General features: G+C 36.0%; 2 protein-coding genes across 7 annotated transcripts in view; one reads left to right on the forward strand and one right to left on the reverse strand.

Annotated features, from left to right (window-relative positions):
* Positions 1 to 23975, forward strand: part of LOC140436540 (phospholipase A1-like) — a 234149-nt gene that overhangs the window by 169666 nt on the left and 40508 nt on the right. The gene's annotated exons all lie outside the window — the stretch shown is intronic.
* LOC140436536 (lactosylceramide 4-alpha-galactosyltransferase-like) overlaps positions 484 to 23975 on the reverse strand; it is a 46374-nt gene continuing 22882 nt past the window's right edge. For 4 of the 6 annotated variants that reach the window (XM_072525429.1, XM_072525426.1, XM_072525425.1 and 1 more), the window contains 3 exons: positions 11656 to 12395; positions 6100 to 6342; positions 484 to 921 (listed from right to left, as the gene is read on the reverse strand). In XM_072525429.1, the coding sequence (XP_072381530.1) occupies positions 618 to 921; positions 6100 to 6342; positions 11656 to 12338 (1230 nt within the window). In that variant the 5' untranslated portion in view covers positions 12339 to 12395 and the 3' untranslated portion in view covers positions 484 to 617. Of the gene's footprint in view, positions 922 to 6099; positions 6343 to 11655; positions 12396 to 17279; positions 17438 to 19037; positions 19147 to 23975 lie in introns of those variants that run through there. The other 2 variants (XM_072525430.1, XM_072525428.1) reach the window with 2 other exon arrangements.

Raw genomic sequence — 23975 nt, forward strand, 5'->3', positions numbered from 1 at the left:
ATCGTTATAATATCTGATAGAGTTGATAAACCTACAAAAATGCTGGAAATCATGCTATGGAGCATCAAAAACAGTTGGTCTTAAAATTCCCGAAGACAAAATGTATGACCAACCTTGTAGTCAGCGATTTATTTCAGTAGTACCGCTATGTCCATTTTCTATTGTTTTAGTCCCGTAAAAATTTCTTGGCATTTATTGTTTATACCCTGTACATTCCAATATCCTATATTCATTGTCCGTTTTCGCGGCTTAGTTCGTTTTGTTTTTTTTTTTTCGTCTATTCAAGGCGAAATTCAAGGTTTTTATTGGGATTGTTAGCTTATATTTTTGTTTTTTAAGTGCCGAGGAGCTAACTCGACGAGCTAACCTTTCTCCTTTCTCAACTTGGCTTTATACCGGCTACGGCAGAGCTATTTTATTAACTATCATTTTTAGTTATAATAATAATAATAATAACCGGTCTATACAAGTCAAACACTAATAGTATCAAAAATATTTATTACAAGCTGCAAAAAATTTTCGTACAATACTTCTAGCAAAATATATACGGTACATTTGATTGTACCGATATTTTCTTTAATAACCGAGCTGCGAAGCTCAAACACAACCTGAAAAAATCAAAAATATTCATTACAAGCTGCAACCACCTTCGTACAATACTTCCTGGCAAAATATAAGTAAGGTACATTTTTTGTTTTAACCGAGATCTTACGCCCTACAGTTAACTTGTTCCAGGCGTGAAATATATAGCTATCTTTAGTTTCATTTTTTACTAATGATAAGGAATTTTTATCGAAAAAATACTCATTACTTTGGTATGGAATTGCAAAAAAAGTAGAAGCTGGATAAATGGTTACACCTTCACATTTTCTATCTAACCAGTCTGTTGGTTGTGTTACGTTACAGTGCTTCTTTAATACCCTAAAAAATAATATTTTATTAATATAATATACGGTTTTGATAACGTCTTAGTTTTTCTGTAACACAGTAAAACAAATTTATTTACAATGATATATTATTCAAAACTTTATAAGCCGGCAGATGCTTAGTTCATCAAGCTATATCAGCTTCTATCGTAGCGAGTGTCGGTAGAGAGATCCTCTTTCGGAATTTACGAGCTCAATTATACTCTTAGTTGGTCTAGCGGTAGTAGTAGAAGAGGAAGTAGGAATAGGGTAAGTAAAAACGGTGTGCGAGATAGCCATTTGTGACGTATTAGCTATTGAAAGATTGAATCGTTTCTGCTAAGTTTCTCAAATTTTCTGCGTAGCATTGTAGGAACGTCGACATCAGCTGTAAAAAAAGGAAAATAATAATGAAAAGCTGATTAAACCAACACACAACCGAAAATAAAAGGAAATTATGACTGCCGAGAAGAAACATAAAAATTGACAAGACAAAAGAAAGAAACAATAAAAATGAGCAATACCAATTTGAAGCAATAAAAAGAGATTTACCCAAACTCGGTTATATAAAATTCTATAAAGCAATTTTCTTGGAGAAAAGAAATTACTCCTTATAATCAACACTGAAAAATAACGAAGGAAATTTGATATTCAAGACAAAATTATTGGAGTAATGGAAAGACTATTTCAAGAACCTTTTAAATATAACACTTAAACCGGCCGATGAAATACTAGCAGAATTCCTAAAATCACTACATCGTTAAATGCACCAGCAAATAGCGCTCATTAGGTATGAACGAAAAATGCCAACAAGTGCCCTTCTACAAAAAAAGGAAACAATAACAAGTCGGAATAGGGCAAACAGATCAACAATGGATTAACTATTTATACTAAGGTGACTTCTAGAGAGAGGTTGGGAATTTAACAAATTCAAGCATAAGGACTTCTGACAAGCATAGAAAATAATCAAGTATTGAATGCGATGGTGGGGCTCCCAATACAAAAACTGACACAACAAAAATGCAGACCAAAGTCTGCATGGTGGAAGCAGTATATAAACGAACAATACACTATTCAGCAGCTTTGAAATAAAAAGCGGAATGAAACAAGGTGATGCTAATAATAAATCTTGTATTAGAAAAAACGGTGAGATCATCAGAAGTAAAAACCAAACTAGTAACAGCTCAAGGTCCCAAGCTGCTGTTAATATAAAAAATCGGCATCGATCTTATGGGAAATTTCATACGATCCGTAAAAGATATTTTCAATAAGGTTGAGGGAGTATTAAAAAAGTTGTATGTAAAAGGGTTATTGGTTTCGTAGATGCAAAACCTTTTACTGGGTTGGAACTCGGCAAGGCTGTTACACGGATGAAGATCCGAAAGGCACCTGGCATAGATGGAGGCATGCCGAAGACAGTAAGACTCACGGCAGTAAGATACCCGCAGGTTTTCCTGAGATTGCTAAACAAACTGCTTGAACAACAGCAGTTTCCAACAATGTTGAAAGAAGCTAAGGCTGTCCTTATCCTGAAAGGTAGACGTGAAGAGGAAGAGGTGCGATTTCGGCTAATTAGTTCTTTAGTTCGATAGCTAATTTGTACGAGCGGTTTGTAAAAGGCCGCCTTGAGCGAGAGATAGAAGAAAAGCATGTGCTAAGCGACCGCCAATATGGTTTTAAGGCCAAAAGGTCCACCATAGATGCGGTCACAGAAGTAACCTTCTGTTCAGGCTGAGAGAAAGCGCCTCAGAAAACTGAGATGTTAGTTCTCAAAGGGAGCCGGGAAAAATCCTCTCTTCGCTTTATAGTGGAAGGTGTGGAGGTTGCACTGGTTAAATCGATTAAGTATCTGGGAGTATGGTTGTCGGAAGGACTAAGGTTCGGAGTACACATCCAAAAGATGGTAGAGAAGGCAAACCGAAATCTGGAGGCGTTGATACGGCTGATGTTAAACATTGGAGGCCCAGGTAGCACTAGAAGAAAGATGCTAAATGGAGTTTTCCAGTCGGTGGTAACCTACGCTGCCCCCGTGTGGTGTAATGTACTGAATACTGCAAAATACGCTAAGCTGATGGAGACTTCGCAAAGGCGAATGCTCCTCAGGGTATCTAGCTCATATAGGACGGTTTCAAATGAGGCTCTATATGTCATTGAAGCGGTGATACCGATCGTTTTGTTGTGCAGAGAGCGAGAGAGGGTGTATGCGAGAAGGATAGATAGAAATATAGATAAGAATGAGAGAGAAAGAATGATAGTAGAGTGGCATAGAGAATGAGCGAATGATAGCTGAAAGGCAAGGTGGACGAAGGAGCTTATTTCCGATCTAAGGCCGTGGTGGGAATGTAAGTTCAGGAAACTAGACTACTTTCTGACGCAGTTTCTGACCAGACATGGTAGTTTTGGCACCTTCACAAATAGATTAGGCAAATCTGCCTCGGCAGACTGTACTGTTTGTGGGGTATCGGACGCTGCCACCCACATTTTTAACTGCCAGAAATGGGCAAATGAGAGGGGAGATTTCGAGAGGCGAATGGGTTTCGGGCTGGATGAAAGAAACATGGTAGACATAATGTTGAGAGGAGAGAAAGAATGGAGAGAAGTACACTGCCTGATTTTTAGGGTGATGAAGAAAAAGGAGCATGAGTACAGAGGAGGAAATTAAACCAGGGGTTTGAGATTTATGGTTAATATTATTTATTAGTTTATGGCCTAACATCTGAAATGTTTTCTGATTTACGGTAATAGGTATGGTTATTTATAAGTTTGTGTGGCATATTTATAAGTGGCAAGACCACCTCTCTGGAACGGTGGTTAAGGTTTTAGCCGGAACTGGCCTAGTATCCTACTCGGCCTAAAGATGCCAGGGTGTCTTGTTCCGTGACGTAGATGTTCAAAAAAGATTTCCTTCACCGTTGCCTGTCAGAATTCAGTGGATACCTTCTTAGGCTCTTACTGGAATCTGACAATACGGCAATTAAAAAAAAAGTCAGTTTATTTAAAATAAAAAGAAAACAAACACATGTGCTTAAACAGAATGGGTCGAAGAAATTGAATTGAGCAAAAAATAACAGTCAACACTTACAACTTCAAAAGAGTTGGACGTTTCAAATAGCTTGGTGCAATAACTACGACTGATAAAAATCCAAGCTGCAAACTGCCGTCGGCACGCACTGGATAAGCTTATGAAATTGAAAAATTTCATAAACTTATCAGACTTATCATAGTAACCATGTGGTTACCAAACATGGAAAATAGATAAAGCAAATGAAGAAGGACGATTTTAAAGAAAAAATTTTGGAACTGACCACGATATAATCACACCACAAATCAGTATACTCGTTTATTAAAAATAAATATAAAAATAAAAGAGCTTTATAATGATAACGATATTGTCCAGGAGATTAAATGACACCGAGTATAGTGGGCATAGCATGTGCATAGACTTCACACTGAAAAAGTTGTAAAACTGGTTTGGGAGAACATTTCTACATAAAAAAGGCGACTTGGGCGTCCCAGAATGCGACAGAAAGACCATCTAATGAAATCTCCAAAAAATCAACATCCTATTTGACTACAGATTACAGATACAAGATCCACCCAGGGTTGTAGCTCTAGATGCTAATAGAGAGATTGTACGAATACGTTTGTGATTGTAATAACGCATATCCCTAAAGGTTTCGGAAAAAATAAACATGTATTTTCTAATTGTAAATTAATTTTATTTTATTAACTAAATACAGGAAATTATGTCTACATAGTTAAAGTTTATAATGTATTTTTATAGAACAGAAAAAGGTCCGTGATCTTCGATGGCACGTCAATTTGGTCTTGCATGTGCAATAAGCATTTGGACTGTTTGTCGATCTCACGAAATTAGCTGATCTTCATTTTGGGCTTCGTTGTATTCGCTGTATAAACTCTTCTATAGGCCCCGCGTGAGGCATATTTGGAGGGTTGTCGCGCTTGGGAACAAAATTTATATTTTGAGCAGTTAACTAAACTCTCGTTCTCCTGGCGTAATGGCATGACGCTAGGTCGGGACAAAAAATGATTTCATTATTGGGGTGATGAGTATTTATAAATTGAACAAGCTTTGTAAGACACCTGTCAACGTAATTGTCAATATTGAGAGCTTCACCGCGAACACGTCCAACAAAGGGATGTGAAACACCATCTTCTGAGATCGTACACCATACCAAAATTTTATCGTCAAATTTCACTTTTCCCTTATACGAACTTCGTTCGGTGTATCTTGTACATTGCGTGTATAAAATCCGTCGTTGCCCTTCATTTCGGAAATGGATAAAGTAAAATACTTTTCATCATCAATAATGAGAATTTTACCAACAAAATGACTACGTCTCAATACAAGGCCAGATCTAGGAATTTTTTCTAACTGGGCTCGTGTGTACTTGGAAGCTTTTTTCTTTTATATCCTATATTTTCCTAATTGGTTCTCCATACTCTGAATTAATCTCTGTTCCCGAGCAGGAGTTAAAACTCTTGGTCTTCCACTTTTGGGCAAATTAAAGCATGGTATACCATTTTCGCACTCTTTAATTGCCTGGTAAATCGTTCACACAGAAGTATTTTGAGCACTAAAAATTCTATCGTTTAAGTGGTTTACTAACTTTGATTTCCAATGGCAACTTGATTCAATGCTTCGTACCAATAATACTTTTAAATCTAAAATGTTCCGAAAACTTTAGGAACATACGTTATTGCAGCCATTTTCTTGTATAACTCACAAACTATCACCCGCCGTTCTTTAAATATTGTGCTCACTAACGCAATTATTTGGTCCGTCTGGATACCTTTACGTATGCCCTTGAACTCATTTTTTCATATTTTTGAATGTTTCTAATGTTAGGTATTACCTTATGTACACGAAAAATGAATTACCAAATGTAATTCATGTTAAACCAAGGCAATGAGTGAAAAATCATCGCGGACAAATGACAGGCGAAGAAGAATCGTAATTGATCTTGAGTGGTATGAATTTAGAATATACACGTGTATGTAGTTCCTCAATTTAAAAGTAGTTTAAATGATATTAAATATACAGACGAAGACCGCCAAAGTATGCTGTACTTATATGTTCTTATACATTAATGTATAAATTTAAGAACCTTAAGGTAAAGATAAGTAGAGAAGAGATACAAGTACTAAACAGATCTCAAAAAATGAGCTTTACCTCGTAATTACACCAGGGCCATTGGTCGCCCATGCATTTCCATCAAAACAGTCTCTCAAATCTTCAAGGCATTGTTCAGCCAGTTCGTGCCCAATTCCATCTGGAGAAAAACTTAAAGCTGCAGAACCCAAATCAACCTCAGCTTCTATTCCAGCAAAACTAAGCGGGAGATCTTGAATGGGTTTTAAATGTACCACATCGAGATCGAAATAATATCCACCGTATTTCCACAGAGATAGAAATCTGTAAAATAAAAAGATATAACAGATAGGTGCATGAAGAAAAATACGATTATGGGCCAGTAAAGTAGAAAAGCTGAAAAAATCTTATACTGGTTTTAAAGGTTCTAAAAGGTATATGAGGGGTAGTTGATGGCAAATCCATGAAGACGTACAGCTGATTTTGCTTTGTTTTTTTTAACAATCATGGTATGGATTCATTACATTTGTGTAAACTTGGATTATTCCGTGAATACCTAGTTTGATGGGCACGATTGTTAAAATTTAATATCATCTTTTTTTTTTTCATGCATATGTATAAGGACTTTGTAATAGAATAATTTACGTACAGTTAAATATGTCCTTTATATAAGTAACAGCTGGCTAGAATATCTTAAATTTTTCCCATAAAAAATAATTTTAATTAGCCACTTCTGAATAATGTTTATAGAATCCAAGTAATTATTCCGTATTCCACCTCATCCTAAAAGGCCATAGGTAAATTGACATTGTATAAGTGCATCCACAAATCTTTTTAGAGCAGTAGTGTGATTGCCATCAAATACAGATTGCCATGATGGACGCCAACATCCGAAACGCATAGGCACTACAAGTAGATAAGTGCATAATAAAAAAATCGTAAATGAGTTATTCCTAAAAAAAATTTGAATCTTGATAGACGCTCTCTTAATTTAGTTACTACCTATATTATTTGCTTGACTATTCCATTGTAAATATTTATCAATTATTATACCTAGATATTTAATCGCCTGTGTATATGGAATTTCATTTTCGCATCGACTTTTAATGAGCCAAGATTTGGGAGGTTACTTACACACGATGTAAATGGCATATACTTTGTTTTATCTACATTTATGGGGAGCTTATTAAGCTGAAACTATTTCTGAAATGTAACAAAGTCTGTTTCGGCTTTTTGTTTTAAATTATTTCACATATTTGCATAATAGAAAATAGCTGTGTCATCTGCAAAGCTTATCTTACCCCTTACCTGTAATATTCAGTCTGAATAGATCATTGATGTAGATATTAAAGAGAATTGTTCCTAAGATTATTACTTCTTCCCTTACTAATTTCTCCATCTATGTAAACATGTTGTTACCTGTTTAGAAGATAACTTTCTAGGATATTATATGCAAGCCCTCTAAAACCATATTTTTTAAGCTTATTTAGCAATATTTTATGTAAAACTGTGTCAAATGCCTGGTGACTTTTTGTTTTTTAAAGATTTTATTATTTCTTCAACCTCATTTTAAGTCGTTGGAAATAGGTACGGGAGAGTGTTGTACTTTTGGGCGCTTGTACCTCTGGACACTGTCGTTAAAATTGTTGTTTTCTTCTTGTTGGAAAGAATTTTTGCTTCAACGTTCTGCTATTGACCACTTGAGATCGGTACAATAGTTTCGATTTCGAATTTCGAAATCGGGATTCCGAAAACGTTTTGTTGTTGTGATATAGCCCGATTGGGTTTTTAATTATATACCTTTTATAAAGGATTTTAATAAAAAATTTTGTGATACATGGTATACAGCCAGCTACAGGAACTTAGTTTTCTTGTGGATCTTACTTTATTGTGAAACAAGAATATCTTATAACAGTTAATATAAATTTAAACCGTGTATTTGTGGCCTAATATGTTGTGGCCTAATATGACAGAATTAATTTTTTCTCCGCTGTTATTCCTTACTTCAAGTCCGAAGTCTATTATCAATCCTGATACCTTTTCTTTATCTAACTTAGCATTAAAGTCTCCTAAGATAAAAGTTAGGTCACGTTGTTGGTCTTCTTTATAAGTTTTTCGATATCAGCGTACCACACTTCTGCTTTACCATGGGCTTATCGGCTGTAGGCTTATCACACTTACTTTATTCTTCAACTTATGACAATATGGTTTTAGTGAGACTCCATTGTCTAATATAATATCTAGGTATTAAGAATGGTTGCAGTGTTTTACTATAATCTTATATGGTACGTTAAGTTTTGGATTAGATATTGCACACTACATAAAGCGCTAAAATCGGCAACATTGCCTCGTACGAGGTAATTGTAATTCCCGATCTCCTCCGACACCACGACAGAAAATCATTTAGTAGCACATAACAACGAATCGGATTTACATCTACGTCATTCTAATTCAATGTTTGTTTTCATTACGTATGCCCGGTTCATTTCTTATACTCGATAAAAATACACTGACCTTTATAAAGCGGTGCATTAGTGCATTTATATCAGTTTTTAACAGAATTGGAGACTTCTCTTATTCGATTTTTTAATTCATCCAAGTTTTGGGCTCTAGTCTCCATGCGCATTTAATAATTCGAGCGTTGTGAACTTAACAAACGTCTTGATGAAACCAAACATTCTCCAGTTTTTAATAAAATTTATCATTAGCCTTTGTTATTAGAGTTTCACAAAACTCCATTCTTTTGTATACAGCTGCTGCGTTTTCAAATATTTAAAATTCTTGTAACCGTGCTTTTTCAATACTTTCGTTACAGTAACATTGCTAACATCTAATTCTCTAGCAACGCTTTTATTTAAACATTTTCTGCAATTTTTAAGGCAATAACAACTCTCAAAATTTTTAACAATATTATGAATTGATTGTATGCAAGGAATTGGTCTCCTCTAAAAAAAACGCAGAATATAAATCTACACACTGTTGTCCAGAATTACCACCATAAAACCATTTTAATATTTGAACTTGTTCTGCGGGTGTATAAACAGACATGTTATTTACAAAAATAAATTAAAGATCTATGCTGTTAACGCGTTAAACAACCACTGTATAATGACAAATTATTGGCGACGCAGCAAGGAAGCAAGCAATTTAAGTGAACCCAGCCTGCGAGACATGTTCACCCCTAAGAATTACGTTTGGGTGTAACAATTCATTGGAGCAAGGTGTATTAAGGGGAAGGTAAATGGTAAAAGAGGACCGGGAAGAAGACGCATTTCCTGGCTTTAAAATTTACGAAAGTGGTATAGCACGACTACCACTGAACTGTTCCGCGCTGCAGTAAACAAAGTAAAGATAGCCGTGATGATCGCCAACATTCGGAACGGATAGGCACTTTAAGAAGAAGAAGAAGAAGGTGTATTAACTCGAGTTAAAAACAGGTGTCACTCCATCGCGCTCCAATGCTTCAGGGGCCATCCCTTTCCCCGTTATAGCACTCTGATGCGCGATAGGGGCAAAACTATCAGCCAAATGCTTTTCGTGTGGAAGTCCTGGGTATAAGAACTCCAACAGGATATGATAATCCGATCAATGCAGGCTAGCGTGACGCGCTCTTTTCCTAGCGACGTATCATCGAACTGAAATTGCTTGCTCGAGTCTCGGTGTCCGAGGATGTGGGCCCTTCGTACCCAGGTTTGAGGGTTTTGTTAATTTTTTTTGGATGGCTGTGGCATTTTTGTTAGTATTTTTTTGATTTTTTTGGTGGACAAAGCCTTTATTTATTTATTTTTATTTTTTTTTTGAAGGTTGTCCTGAAAATAAACATCAATTAATAAAAGTTCCAGTGCTGCGTGCTGGGGCTTCTTCTGTTGGTGGAGCTACGAATTATCTAGACTTTATGTGTTTGCCAGGATTTGCTGGTTTGGTCTTTTGTGCTTCCATCGATGAAACGCATTATATCTTGTTATCTCTCGCAAGATCGGGCTTGGATGATTCTCTAATTCTGCAAACCTAATTCTGGCTTTTTCTACCATTTTATCTATCACCCTTACTTGTTGCAGTTCCTTAAACAGAAAGCATTCAGCGGCGTATCTGGGTACATTTGCCGCTTCTCTTAGGATGTTATTGTGGGCTGCTTGTATGTTCTTTTTATTTGAATTGTTTATGTGTCCCCATACGAGAGACGCATATGTGATTATTGGAAGTATGATGCTGTTTATCAGTTTCATTTTCGTCTTTATGCGCAGTTTGCTTTTTCTACATATGAGTCCTCTTATTGCTGCTCTGGCTGTTGCTGTTTTTTGGATGGTTGTGTCCACGTGTTGCGTGAAGGTTAAGCCTTGGTACATACTAACTCCTAGGTATGTTGCTTCTCTTTTCCATTCGATGGGATTATCTTGCACCAACAGCTGTTCCCCTGGGGTTTTTCTTTTCTTTTTGAATATGATTTCTTGTGTCTTTTCTGAATTGATTACTATTTTCCATTGGATACAACATTCTTGAATGTTATCCAATGCTGTCTATAGATTATTAACCGCTACTTCTAAGTTTCTGTGTTTGGTCGCAATCGCTGTTCGACTGCATAAAGGCTGAGTAGTGTTGTTCCTGGTGTTCTTTGAACATCTACGGTGTATATTGTGCACAGTAGGGGTGACAGGACTGCTGTCTGTGGCACTCCAGCTTCCGGAGCTTCATGTTCGGATAGTACTTGTCCTACTCGTACCCTGAAGCTTCGGTTGCTTTTAAGTACAAAGAGATAAGTCTCTTCAGGGCCTTACTGTATTCGTAGAATCTGATTTTGTATGTTAGGTGTTTATGCCAGACTCTGTTGACGGCTTTGCTTACATCCATGAACGCTGCTTCTGTGTATTCTGTCAGTAAACATGGTATTTTTTCCTGGCTTCTGAATCATGATAACGCGGGCTTCCTTCCATCGATTTGGGAAGAGCCTGTATCTAAGGATCGCGTTTGTTATGTTGGTTAAAAGTGCTATTGCTTTTGCTGGTAGATGCTTCAGAGCTCTATTTGAAATTTCATCTAGACCATGAGCTTTTCTTTGTGAGCTATTTTTAATTATTTGGTTTATTTCTTGAGGAGATTTAGGTGTGATTATCTCCTCTGGTTCTTCGGACATTTCTTGTTGTTCCTCGACTTCTTCGATGAAGTCTACATCTTCGTCTTAGTGGTAATTTAATATACACTCTCTCCCGAGAGTCCTCCTCATCTCCTCGGCTTTTTCATCTATGGTGTAGACAATTACATTTTCACCGTATAGTGGAGATGTGGGTTTTCTATCATTTCTTAGTATTTTTTGTAGGCACGCGAGTCAACGGTAGGTTCTTAGAAAGTCTGCGACGGCGCGCAGTCTTGCCATTTATAGGGTGTATATCTAATTTAAATCTTAAGGTACTGTTATTATCATCTTTAGCATCGTAACACCTGAAAAACACTCTTAGACAACTTTTAGAAAAAACTTTAAAGTATTATTGAACAGATAGTAATAGCAAAAATCTGCTCATAACTTGTTTCAACATACAACCAAAAATTGATCTTCATTAAAATAAATATTTATTTTTACGAATAATAAAAGAATAAAAATCCTACGCTACGCCAAGTTTACGGATAGTTTATTGCTCTTACCTTAAAACATCACTTGCGTGTGACACAACGTACATTGACTTTTCTATCTTTCCAGAGCTGTATAGTTCCTCCACAGGAGTTCCTTTAGTATATTTCCCATAGTCTAAGTGCATTATTTTCACATTCTTGTAACTTTGTAGTACATTAAGAAATTTATCAGACTCGTCTCCTTCGGACTTAATAAGACCTGGTGAGGAGTATAGCACATAAATGTCTAAATTCGGATTAAGACGTGCTGCGCTTTCTACTGCGCATGCTTGCCTTGAATTGATGGTAATTTTGCCTTTTTTGAAGGAATTACAAGAAGTTTCGTGGAAGAAAATTGATTTCCCAGGTCTAGGGAATATTTCAGAAATATCGGGAAGGGAACCTAAACTTGTTTCTCTGTAACAGTGTATATCGTCACTAGGTGTGGACGATATGGTAGAAGGGGTAGGAGTAGGACTAGTAGAAGTAGCGGTATTGGTAGTTGTAGAAGTACTAGTAGCCGTACTAGTAGGAGAAATCGTCGTAATATTATTAATATTATACGATACGGTGGCACGTTCCTCTTTCTTTTCACTGTTTATCTTAGTATGTATTTCTGTTACGTGATCGTCTGAGAACATAAATACAATAGTTATAGTTAATATCACAAAGATGAAAAAGTTGATCCATACTCGTTTATTTATTTTGAAAAACATTTTTGACGATAGCGTTTAATATTAATTTTGATGAATACCGTTTGGTATCTTGAGTACCTGAAAATAAAGATAAACATATTAGTTTTTATATTTTATTATCAATATACTACTGTTATATAAAAAATTACAAAATGACAATTTTAGTTTAAAAGAAATACAATATTTTAACTATAATAAAAAACGGTTATGTCTGTTTTTAAACGCGTTGGTAGAGGGAGCAGCGACAATGTCAATATCACTAAGGTTACTCTAGCTTTCAAAAACTCTGGTAGAAAGTTATGTCTTGATCTTGTAGAAAAGTTCTCTTTTTTAAGTTTAAACTGGTGACCTCTGAGACGTTCATCTTGATTTATGGTAAACATTTCGTCTAGGTTACTGTAGTTCAAACTGTCTTTCTTACTCTTTTCCGGCTCCAGGTCTTCAAAATGAAGGGGTATATTTCTAACCTTATTACCTATTGAATGAAGATCTTTCTTTATTGCGTCGAGTGGTATGGGGTGGTATATATATATATATATATATATCTCTCTAATTACTGCTCTGTAAGCCCTGTCTATATCACCAATATTATTTATTCTGTATTCGGAATTTATATTCAGAAAAGCATTAGACGAGGTTCAAGGTGAAATCAAGATTAACGGAACCAGCATAGACATCAGGTACGCTGATGATACCGTCCTAATAGCAAGCAACGCACAAGAACTACAAAATATAATAAATGCTGTAGTTCGTCATAGCGAAATGTTCGGTTTAAATCTAAATGTTTCCAAAACTTAAATTCTAGTATTTTTAAAGATACTAATAAACGTACATTTGTATGCCAAGGGACAAATAATAGAACAGGTACAAATAATAGAACTTCCATAAAATACTTGGGAGCAAATATCAACAGCCAGTGGAACACAAAAAAGAAATCTTGCCAAGAATTGAACAAGCAAGGAAAACACTCATGAACATGAAAACAATTTTTACAAGATTAGACCTTAGTCTAGAGGTTAGAATTCGAATGATCAGATGTTACGTTATCTCTGTTTTGCTGTATGGCTGTGAAAGTTGGACAATGGACTCCTGAAACAAAAAAAAAAGAAAAAAGAATATATTCTTTGAAATATATATATATATATATATATATATATATATATATATATATATATACAGACGGCTGCTTAGAATTCCATGGATACAAAAAATTACTAACGGTGAAGTACTTTGGCACATGAGTAAGCTTAAAGAATTACTCAGCATAATCAAAAAGAGAAAAATACAATACTAGGGTCATGTGTTAAGAGGTGAAAGATATGAATTACTCCAAATCATATTGGAGGCAAAAGATCAGTTGGAAGACGCCAGAACTCGTTTCTGAAAGACCTGAGGAGATGGTTTGACCGGTTATCCACAGAAATCTTTCGTACAGTAGTTTTCATAGCTACAATTGCCATTTGGATTGCCAACCTAAGAAACTGAAAACAACCTGAGACTGACCAAGAGCAACAGGTGTGCTGGAGCTATGAGCAAAATATTTAAAGCCAAAGATATATCTCGTAATACAAAAATAAGAGTATACAAAACTATAATTAGACCCACAATGCTATACGCTGCCGAGACATGGACTATGAACAAAACCATACAGAACACATTGGAAGCATGGGAAAGAAAGATACTTCGCAGAATGTTTGGTGGAAAAGTAGTAGAGGGAGAATGGAGAAGACGAACTAATCCAGAAGTGTACCATTTGTATGCTAACTCTACAATAACAAAAGTGGTGAAAAAACATAGACTAGAATGGCTCGGTCATCTAGAAAGAATGCAAGGTAATAGACTAGTCAAGAATATTGCTTGGAGAGTACCTGAGGACAAAAAAAGAGAGGAAGACCAAGAAAGAAATGGAGAGATGTAGTGATGGAAGATGTCAGAGAGATTGGAATCAGAGATTGGAAGCTGATAGCTAAGAACAGAAAACGATGGAAATTATCCATCTAGCAATGGGCCTAAAAGGCTTGTTAACGCTGTACGTACATACATTAGTAGTTTCCGATACAATATTCACGATGTTTTCTGACATAGCTCTTGTGTGATGATATGGCTCTTGAATGATACTGTTCCTTTCCTATAATCATTGATACATTTTCTGTCATCTTTTTGAGGTTATAGTATTTTCTTTTACCCTGTATATCATAGAAATCTATATAGTTCTTATAAGCACTTAACGTATTGCGTTTTACAAATCTCCGAAGAAAACATTTTAAGTGACTCTTAGAATATAATAAACAAACATGTGGATGTCTATTTTATTCAGTCCATATTGTCTTTTATGGACGAAGTTTCAATCAAGACCGACATGAGAATCAAAGTAAATAAAGCGCCCATCAAAAGATTCAGTGTTGAGTGTCTTAGCCCGTGGAGGAATTTTTGTGACTGAAATTGCGATGACATGTGAGTAATATTATTTATTACCGGTAGAGCTTGCGAACAAGCTGGTAGTCTGACATTAAAGGTATCCCGCGTCAGTACATTAAAAGTAAAGTAAATATTTCTGTCTTCGTTCACTCGCGAGAAATATAGGTTTTTTGTTTTTTATTTTTAGGAAACCTACTATGGTTTAGATATTGGGAAGTAGCCTTTTTTCCATTAAAAGAACCAGTAAGCATCTATAGTAAAACAAAAACTTTAACGTAAGTTTTTTACCTTTTTTATCCTGCTTCACCAGATAATTATTAAACTAAATATTTCCGTTTGGTAGCAAATATAAAAAAGGAAACATATCCCATTATTTTTAGTTTTTTTTACATGTACCCAGTGCAGTGTAGCGTTGGTGTTTTTTGAAGGGGTACATCCCGTAATTTTTTTCATGTTTTGATATAGTATAGATATATTGAATAGTCTTTCTTTTTAAGATCATCTTTTACCAGGTCATCGTGAATAATTAATATTTTGTAAGATCTGAACTAACACGTCCAGCTAAATCTATGTTTTAGCTAATAATAATTACTGCTTGTGTGTAACAATATATTTTGGATTTCTCTAACAATCTTCTCCTTTCTTCGACCACTTATAAATATTTGAATATTTGCTAATAGGTTTGCTGAACGAAAATACACGGTAGGGTGATTGTTTCTTTTTTTTTTGCTGTAAATGACATTAATCTCCCACTCAATCTCAACCCAAAGACTCAGACCCTTATCATACGAAAGCTTTTCTTTCGTACATCAATAGTCTCACTGACAAACTCTACAAAATTCTTAAATCAGGAGAAATAAAAACAATATTTACCCTCTAACAAAAACTTTCATCTCTTGTCTGATCAATCACAGACAACATTCCAAAAGCACAACATGAAGTTTATGAAATTTCTTGTGCAGACTGCCCCCCGACATATATAGGCCAAACAAATCGTAGAATCCAAAATAGGATTTATGAACAATCCATTTCTGTTCTCACCATTAACACCATCTTCATAAAGGTCACAAAATTGATTTTGAAAACTCCAGAACTATAGCACCATCCGCTTTTATAATCCAAAAATTATCCGAGAAGTTATAGAATTAAAAAAAAGACCAAATTATCTCAATAAAAGAGATAGCGGCATCTGATTACCTTCGACATGAAGATCTCTCATAAAGAAAATATCGTCCGCTCCACCCTCCAATCAAAATCTAGCTTTCAGAAATATTCACGCCAACCCCTGCGCTGGTTCCTACTCCCGCGTTAACCTCCACTCAAACCACGTCACCATCTATGGTATGCTTAAAGTTAATTGTTAACTTCGAACAGAGACATTCGAACAATAGCGAGTCTCTATTGGGGTCAAACAGCTAAAGTGAAAGTAGGACCTACATTGACCAATAAAATTGAGATCAAGAAAGGGGTACGACAGGGCTGTATCTTGTCTCCTATTCTCTTTAATATATACTCAGAAGTATTTAAGACAGCGCTGGAGGAAAGCACAGAAGGCATAAAGATAAATGGAGAAATAATTAATAACATAAGGTATGCTGATGACACTGTGATTCTAGCAAGTAGCATGAAAGAACTGAGTTGCCTAATGAGTAAGATACAAAAAACAAGTGCACAATATGGACTCAGACTAAATATCACAAAAACCAAATGGATGTTAGTAAGCAAAACCCAACAACCACCACAGCAACTGATATTAGACAATGAAAGAATTGAACACGTGGATTCGTACATCTACTTGGGAATAACAGTTAACTCAAATTGGGATCAAGCGAAGGAAATACGTATAAGAGTAGAAAAGGCAAGAGTATCGTTCACTAGCATGAAGCAAATTTTCACCTCTAAAAGCCTCACCCTACCTCTCAAAATTCGACTTCTGAAAAGTTATGTATTCCCGGTTTTGTTATATGGAATCGAGGCGTGGACAATGACCGCAACATTGATGAAAAAAGTAGAGGCCTTCGAAATGTGGGCTTACCGACGTATATTACGTATATCCTGGACTGAGCACGTGACCAACGAAGAGTTACTACGCCGGATAGGTAAAGAGAGAGAGAGAGGTAGGAATAAGTATAAAGAAAAGAAAGTTGGAATACTTGGGTCACGTTATGAGACATAATAAATATAGAGTACTACAGCTGATCGTTCAAGTGAAAATAGACAGCAGAAGGTATCCAGGGAGGAGAAGACACTCGTGGCTCCAAAACTTGCGGCAATGGTTCGGATTGTCATCTGCTGAACTATTCAAATCTGCCGTAAACAAAGTCAGAATAGCCATGTTGATTGGCAACGTTCGGAACGGACAAGGCACATGAAGATGAACATGAAATTTTTATTATTACCTAATCATGATTATATTTGGTTGACTCTGTATGTTTTGGGAATGTCGTGTCTGTTGGGATTTGGCTATTCATTTAAATAGTTGGGAAAAGATAACCCTGTATTTTTTAATGCTGCCCTGTATAATATTTGTAATGCAATACATACCGTTATTCGTATCCATTCCAAACATTCGATATAGTTTATTCTATCACGTTTATTATTTTTGTCAGAGCGTATTATATTCTGTAAATTATTGAAGAATTGTTTTTCACCAATCGTTGAATAGTTTTATCACTAATTACCTACTTACTGATAAGGGACTGTTTCCGATGCATGTTTGTCGCACAATAGTTAAATGAGAACTATTAAAGAAAATGTTGGACAGATCGAAATTTCAGGGGAGTGGCGGAAGTTCCTTCAACCAGGGTGAAACGAATATCTATTTTTAGTTACATCGATTTTTTAGGTTGGGTAAACAGTGCTCTATTATTTTCTGCCAAGACCATAAAAAAGTGTAGCCTAGATTATCTATAATATTATATTTATACAGTGGTGTATTTAAAACAATGATAGGAGCAACAAATTATTGCTCAAATTAAAACTTGAAAGTGTTATTTTATTGAGGTTAAGAGATTGGAATATGTTCGTGTATTGTAGTAGTAGTTCATTGTTCATTCTAGAAGGATAGGGTAGAGATTTTTTTATTGCGAAAAGGAGAGAATGTTTGTGTACCCGTTTAGGGAAGGTTGACCCTCTTCGGCTTGAGTTTGAATTTTGCTTATAATGGCGTACACCGCAAACAGACCAGAAGACCACCGGAAATTTAGCATTTTCTTCGCCTTCTGTGGAGTTGTAGTCACTTTATGCCAGCTAGTGAGCCAGGGGCGAAAGGGTTTGACTGGATTGATATTCTTTCCAGTGAATGTGTTGGTTTTCGAGCTAGGTACGACAAGCCCTGTCTCTAGTGACCATTGGTCCTGTGCAGTCTCGAGCGTAACTCGGCCCCAAAACCAGTGTATTGCACTGTAATTTTGTGACCGAGTGTGCTCGTGAGTGGAGGCGCCTCGGCTTTCGAGAGTTGACTTGTCGCAATTCGCTCTGTGTGAATGTGTGTGTAAATCAAACAGTGACGGCCGCTGCCATTTCGATGTTACAGAGTCCGTCGAATCAACTAGATTTTCTCACTGAGGGGTCGTTTAAGTATTCCGTAACGCAATTAGGGGGGAGGGGGTCTTTTAAAACGTTACGATGCTTTACAGGGGAGGGAGGGGGTTCGAACCCTCGATTGTATTGTATAATATTGTTGTTTTGTTCTTTTTGTTTTACGGGAAATTCTTCCACTGTATTATACGTCCTTTTTATGTTATTTTCCTTTTCAATAATACACAGAAACACGTTGCTGTGAAAAAAACGTGAAAATTGACAAATGCGAATGCTACTGTTGCCGCTCAAGAAGTGATTAAAAGCTGTCTTTCCGATTTCCTACAGCCAGCCTACCCAATCCCTCAAATCCCAAGTAATCTCGTGTCGAGCTTTTCCCGAGATGTGCGACTTTCCGACCAATTTATGTTATGCTGTGACGGTCGCAAAAATCTGTCGCGTATTCAATACTTTTTTCCCATCCAAAAAGTGCAAAACGCCGCTTAAGAAATTTTCACTTCAAACAAGTTACGAGTTGGATCCCAATACAACGAAAAAACCAAGAAAGGCTGAGAACAAAAGGGTGAAATGATATGGAGAAGACAAAAATCATTAAAATAAAACAACGAAATAAGAATAGCGACGAGAATATATTGAACAATGACGATGATAACGATGACAGTAAGAAACAGCTTCTTGACGTGCTAAAACTGAGAAAATTTGTAAAAGTGTCCGTATTTGATAATTTAATTAAGAATAAAATACATAACTCTTTACGCTTACCTCCATTCTACTGTGTTTTAAATCCTATTGAAACTCTACGGTCCCATTTAAAAAAATTTACCAATTTTTTTTTTTAATTTAAAACTCAATGTAGTTCTAAGCTTGCAAAAGTATTACTGCTTGCTATAGGACTAATAAAGAGGTGATTCTAAAAATAGCTCGCACACACTGACATCTACCATTGTAAATGTACAGAACATTGATAAATAATTATTATCTTGGGCCATCCTTTATGATGCACCGGAATTACGTAATACCGTTAGTGATAGTGACTTCATTTTATTATTTGCACACATTAAGTTGGAATACGATTATGTATTAATTTGCAGATGCACGTTGGGATATGGAATATTTACTTTATATTATTTTTATTATCCTATACAAACAACATTTTCTAGCGTTGATCGGCCAGATGTGCTAATAAAACTTCCATATTCCTAAATTTATAGTTTTGAGCACAAATTTTGATAAGATTAAAGAAAGAAAGTCCAAAGCCATAATGCAAAAAATAGGAAAAGGAAATACGCTGACAGACCGGAGACAAAATCATTCTGTCTTCGGTTTCCATATATAATGTAGCTTCGCCTATTTTTTTTTAATTTTAAAGTGTTTGTCCTTGTGTAGTGTAGTGTGATGTTTAATTTTATGTTAATAACATTTTATTCTTATTGGATAGGTCGCAATTGACGAAATGCCCCTGAAAATGCTCTAAGGAGCGAAAGTACTTGGGCAAGATTTAATTAATCAATTGTGCGCGATATCTGCCTTTTATTTGATCAAAGTAAATTGCAGATTTACAAATACAACAAAGATACAACAAACAAAAGATACAACAAACAGACACTTACAAATATCTGGGACACGAGATCAAAATAAACAGAGACAATCAAACAAATGAAATACAGAGGCGAATAGGCCTGACATGGGCAGCATTTGGCAAACTAAGCCATATTCTAAAAAGTTCAATTCCCATGTGTCTCAAGCGAAAAGTTTATAACCAATGTGTTTTGCCTGTACAAACTTATGGAGCAGAGACTTTAACACTCACGCAGAAATCTGCGAATAAACTAAGAGTTACACAACGAGCCATGGAACGTGCAATGCTGAATGTGAGCCTCCGAGACCACATAACAAACCGACAAATCAGGCAAAGATCAGGAGTTCAAGACGTCATCGAAAGAACCACGAGACTTAAGTGGAACTGGGCAGGACACTTAGCCAGAACACAAGATGGACGATGGACAAGACGAATTATGGAATGGAGGCCCAGAAATTATAAAAGAAGCCGAGGACGACCACCGACTAGATGGGCCGACGACATAAAAAGAGTAGCGGGAAACTGGCTACAAGCGGCCCAGTGTAGAGAACACTGAAAAGAACTGAGGGAGGCCTATGTCCAGCAGTGGACGGGATTGGCTGATTGATGATGATGAAATTGAAGATGCACTGAAAATGACAAAGAATAGGGAAATCACGGTAGTAATGGGCGATTTGAATGCAAAAGTCGGCAAGGGAAGAGCTGGAACAATAAAGAAAGATCCAAAGAACTCCAAAATTAGATGTTAGAAAACTGAAAGAAGCTGATATAAAAAAAAAACAAACTCTAACAGAAAATATACGAAAACTTTGATAAATTAGATACTAACACCTACGAGATAAACCAAAAATGGGAAACATTAAAAAACTGCCTCCTCGTTCCATGCAAAGGGATTTTAAAAGAGACTATTAGAAAGAGAGACAACTGGATGACCCACGAAATACTCGTCAAGATGGACCAAAGAAGACAAGTCAAGAACAAAGTCAGTCACAATTACAAAATCATTAACAATGAAATCAGAAAAATCATAAGAGGGGCAAAACCAACTTAGTATGAGGAAAAATGTAAAGAGATAGAAGATCTTCAGAACAAATACGACCTATTCAACCTACATTGTTTTTGATATGGCTTCGGCAGTTTGCTATACAACCAGTTACATGCAACCTACATTAAAAGGTTAAAGAAATGACAGGGTTGCAAAAAAGAAACCACAACACGAATCTTTTAGATAAAAATGGAATGACTGACTATACTATGATAACGACTGACGAAAAGCTAAAACGATGGAAAGAATATATGAAAAAGCTCTTCGACGACGAAAGAAGAAACCTACAAGACATATCTTTCGAGGACAGAGAAACAAGTATAGAAATTACAAAGGAAGAAATATTGTATGCACTAAAGAACACCAGAAACAGAAAAAGCCTGGGGCCAGATTAACTGCCTATTGATATCCTTAATTTATCAGTCGGGTGACATACCCAATAAATGGTTGACCTCAACATTTATTTGTCACCCAAAAAAGAAAAATGCTAGAGAATGCACCGACCACTGCACCATAAGCCTGATGTCTCACACACTTAAAATGTTTTTAAAGATCATCCATACCAAATACTTGATATGGATATTGAAGAAACCCAATTTGGATTCCGTAGAGACGTAGGTACCCGTAAAGCGCTCTTTGCATTCAACGTACTAATCCAGAGATGCTTGGATGTGAACCAAGATATGTACGTCTGTTTCATAGATTACAACAAGGCTATAAAGTCCGCCACAAAGAGCTAATAGACGTCCTCAAAGTAAAACGATTAAAATACAATGACCTCCGAATTATAACAAATCTATATTATAAACAGCAGGCACACATAAGCCTTAATGAATACACATCAGAAGGGTTCGAAATTAAAAGAGGAATACGACAGGGGTGTGTATTGTCACCACTACTATTCAATGCATACTCTGAAGAAATTATGAAAAGAGCTCTTAAGGGAGAAACAACAGGAATAAAGGTTAATGGAACACCAATTAACAACAGTAGATATGCGGACGATACTATTATAATAGCAGACAACCTCAAGACCAACCAACAAGAAAACTAAATTTATGAGGATATCAAAAACCCAAAATAATGATGAAAGCCTGAGAATTAACGGTAAAACTTTAGAACAAGTTGAAAACTACAATTATCTTGGCACAATAATTATTCACACAAACGATTACTCCAAAGAAATCAAAGTTCGAATAGAGAAAGCACGAACAAACTTCAATAAAATGACAAAGGTAATTTGTGCAAGAGAACTGAAATTAGACTTGAGAGTTAGGCTTACAAGGTGTTATATTTTATCGACTCTGCTTTACAGGATAGAAGCATAGACACTTAACGCGTCGACTAATAAAAAGCATTTGAACTGTGGGTGTATAGAAGAATCCTAAAGATATCATGGACCGAGCATGTAACAAACAACGAAGTCATGAGAAGAGTCAACAAAAGAATGGAAATATTGGAAACTGTCAAGACACGAAAGCTGCAATACCTGGGTCATGTTATGCATAATTAATTGTACAAGGGATAATCCAGGGCAAGAGAACTGTAGGAAGGAGAAGAATCCCATGATTGCGTAACTTGAGGGAATGGTAGGGATGCACATCAATCGAACTATTCAGAGCGGCAGCATCTATGATCAGAATAGCCATGATGATTGCCAACCTTCGTCGCGGAGACGGCACGTAAAGAAGAAGAAGATTGGGCAGCTTGTAATAAGACCACATCGAAAATGAGACTCGAACAAAGAAAAATGTTTTTGTTATTTTGAAAAATGCTGAATTGATTTCGTTCGAAACGGATCTTATTGCATAGCAGGCTGAGGCTAGTTTCTTACTTAACAAATCGATATGATGGAACCATTTAAGGTTGCTGTTTGGCGGTTATTAAGAAGCAAAGGTTGATGAGAAGAGAAGTTGAGTAAGTCTGAAATAAAGATAATTCAGATTGAAAAACAAAATCTGAACCAATTATATTTTCCTATAAGATAAGATAAGATAACCCACCTCACCCAACAATAAAATTTTGAACACCATGGGGTTAGCTATAATTATTGTAATGCTTAATGAACGATGAATCAATGAATAATGGTTAACGATTATTAATTATTGAACAGAATATGATACTGTGTTTGAATGTAGTTATAAATCTTACTTTGTAGGACAAATATTAGGTCACTTTTAAAGGGTCTGTAATAAAACTTATGTAATTGTAGTGACTGTTCTATTTTTATTATCAAGTCTGCAGTTGGACGAGCTTTTTCAAAATCTGTGACTCCCATGTATTATAGGTATTCGATATTCATGTTCTTTTGACGTGACAACGTCTTAAATTAGGTTGTGGCTCGGAGTCACTCATGAAAAAGTGTAACGCCCGCTCACGTCTGTTAGGATGAGTCACCGAACGAGAGAGAGGCCCGCCGGACCGGCGAATGCCTTGCGTCTCTCTCCCACTGATCGGTCCGCTGCGCGCGCAGCACTAGAGAATTAGGCGCGTTGAATCGGTGCGTGCTTGTGTCTCTGTCTTTCTCGAGCGTTCTTGGCGTTGGAAAACCGAGAAAGCGTCATAATACAAGTTCACACGTGTGGTTAAAGTATCGTCAGCTGTGTCTGTAGTGAAAATGTGGAGTGCTTAGATTCGTCATTTACAACAACTACAACAATAAAGGTAAATAATTGTACACTAATATTTCATTATCGTAAACTATGATTGATTGATTAATTGTTAGATTGACACAAAAGTTGAGAAACTGAGTTTATAGGTTATGTCATACTATTGACAAATGTTGATAGTGTTAAGTAAATTATTAGTTTAAATCACTCTGCAATCAATCGTAATTCAATCGATTGAGAAGAAACAGCGCGTATTGCTAGTCAAACATTTAAAATAACAAATTATAACCTCTAACCTGTCAAAACAGGGCGACCAAACAAACGAACTAAACCGACCAATCACCACGCGCGGAGTTAGAATTTAACTGTGTTTAGCAAGAATTTCAAATTCCAATTTTAGTAAATGTTTTAATTTTCAACTTTACCATTTACAATTACAAATTTTAATTAATTTCAAATTTATTTAG

This window comes from Diabrotica undecimpunctata, chromosome 3, assembly GCF_040954645.1.
Source record: "Diabrotica undecimpunctata isolate CICGRU chromosome 3, icDiaUnde3, whole genome shotgun sequence".
Taxonomy (NCBI): domain Eukaryota; kingdom Metazoa; phylum Arthropoda; class Insecta; order Coleoptera; family Chrysomelidae; genus Diabrotica; species Diabrotica undecimpunctata.